This window comes from Corvus brachyrhynchos, unplaced genomic scaffold (genome assembly GCF_000691975.1).
Source record: "Corvus brachyrhynchos isolate BGI_N302 unplaced genomic scaffold, ASM69197v1 scaffold130, whole genome shotgun sequence".
Lineage (NCBI taxonomy): Eukaryota > Metazoa > Chordata > Aves > Passeriformes > Corvidae > Corvus > Corvus brachyrhynchos.
The window spans coordinates 851,327-852,999 of NW_008236193.1; the positions used below are offsets into that span (position 1 = coordinate 851,327).

Consider the following 1,673-nt stretch of genomic DNA (forward strand, 5'->3'; position numbering starts at 1 on the left):
GGGCCCGGCCCCGAGGCTGCCAGAGCTGCAGGAGCGTTTGGACAGCGCTCTCAGGGATGCCCAGGCTGGGATCGTGGGCACCTCTGCCAGGAACAGGGGCGGCAGGAGCAGGTTCCCTGTCCCCAGAGCTCAGGTCATCCCTTGCCAGCTTGGGGCCAGGTGCTCACCCTCTTGCCAGCTGACCGGGTGTCTGTACCAGGGTTTGGAGGTTTTTTTGGGCCAGTTTTTACCTCTCTTCCCCTGTGGTTTTGTGCTGCTTTGTTTGTGCTGAGTGTGGGATCCTGCTCCCTGTGGGGTGGCTCCAGAGAGGATTGTTCCAAGTGTGAGGGAGGTGTGAAGTCCTTCAGGAGCTGGGGGGACACACCCGGGTGCTGGGTCCCGTGGTTTGCCCTGCCCCTGGGCTGCCTGTCCCAGGTGAGAGCTGTGGGAAGGGCTGTGGCACTTGGCTCCAAGGCTGGTGGCCAGATGCTTTCCTGGCTCGTGGCCGTGGCTCTCTGCAGATCCCTCTCCCCTCTGTGTCCCACAGGGTGCCCGGGTGTGGATCTCCAAGCCCCTCGAAGTCTGGAGGGCGGCAGAAATAACCAGAGGCTACAGGGAAGGAGATGCCGTTCTCCACCTCCACCTGGAAGATGGCTCCGTAAGGGTGGAGCTGTGCAGTCCTGTGGGTCCTTCCTGTGCTCCCCACAGAGTCAGGAATCCCCAGGAGTGGGAGATGGCTCACTCTGCATCCCAAACTAGCCTGGGCTACTCAGCAGGCCTGGAGGGCTCACACACTGACTGGACATGGCCCACCTGGTACCTGAGCAGGTGCCCAGAGCCTGCAGTGTGTGTGGTGCCCCTTGTCCCCTGGCCGCCTGGGGAGCTACTCCTCACTCCTGCTCCTCCCTGGCTTCCCAAAAGGCCTCCAGCTCAGCTGAGGCTGGCTGGGGAGGGATTCCTGGTGACCACCAGCCCAAGTGTGGCCTGTAGACGGAAGCCCTCTGGCTGTGCTGCTCCCACAGCCCCATCCCACTTTTGTGGGGCCACCTGTCTCTGTTCAGCCCTCCTTCTGCTCCATCACCATCCCTGCAGGCACTGGCCCACCCCATCAAGCTCCAGCTGCCTTCTCTCTGCAACCCCGACTGCCTCTCGAGTGCCAATGACCCGGTGGCCCTGAGCGACCTGCACGAGCCAGCCGTGCTGCACTCGCTCTGCCGGCGCTTCCTGGAGGCCAATTCCATCTACACCTACTGTGGTGAGCCCTGAGCCCCCTCCTGCTCCCTGCCCTGGGCACATGCCCTGCTCTATGTCTTGGTTTGAAAGACAGGTGTCTGCTAAGGAAGGCAGAAGTCTCCCTTGGAATGGCAGATGCGACCCCCCTTCCCTCTGAGTTATTATAATTTTTAAATCAAGGGGCTTTTAGGCAAAGATGTGGGAAATAGGAATAACAGTTCTTTACTATCATATATCTCTATGTGTATAACCAGTCGAACAAACAGCAATAACTCTGGCAGTAACAGCGAACAATCACAAACCCAGTCCCAGCCTTCTCGGCTGCCGGGCCCTTTCCCCTCGGGTGCAGTTCCGCTCGCAGCCGGCAGGGGCGCTGGCGGCTCCCGGTGAGCAGGGCAGGTGCGATGGTTCCCCCGCGGCTGCAGGGGGCGCTCCGGAGCGAGCTCGGGGAGCACGCGGCA

At 61.4% G+C, this 1,673-nt stretch overlaps 1 protein-coding gene across 1 annotated transcript in view; it reads left to right on the forward strand.

Annotated features, from left to right (window-relative positions):
• The window catches only part of LOC103620810 (unconventional myosin-Vb-like), a 21,043-nt gene that overhangs the window by 1,157 nt on the left and 18,213 nt on the right, over positions 1-1,673 (forward strand). Inside the window, 2 exon segments of the mRNA XM_017738968.1 lie at positions 527-637; positions 1,072-1,234. Of these exon segments, the coding sequence (XP_017594457.1) occupies positions 527-637; positions 1,072-1,234 (274 nt within the window).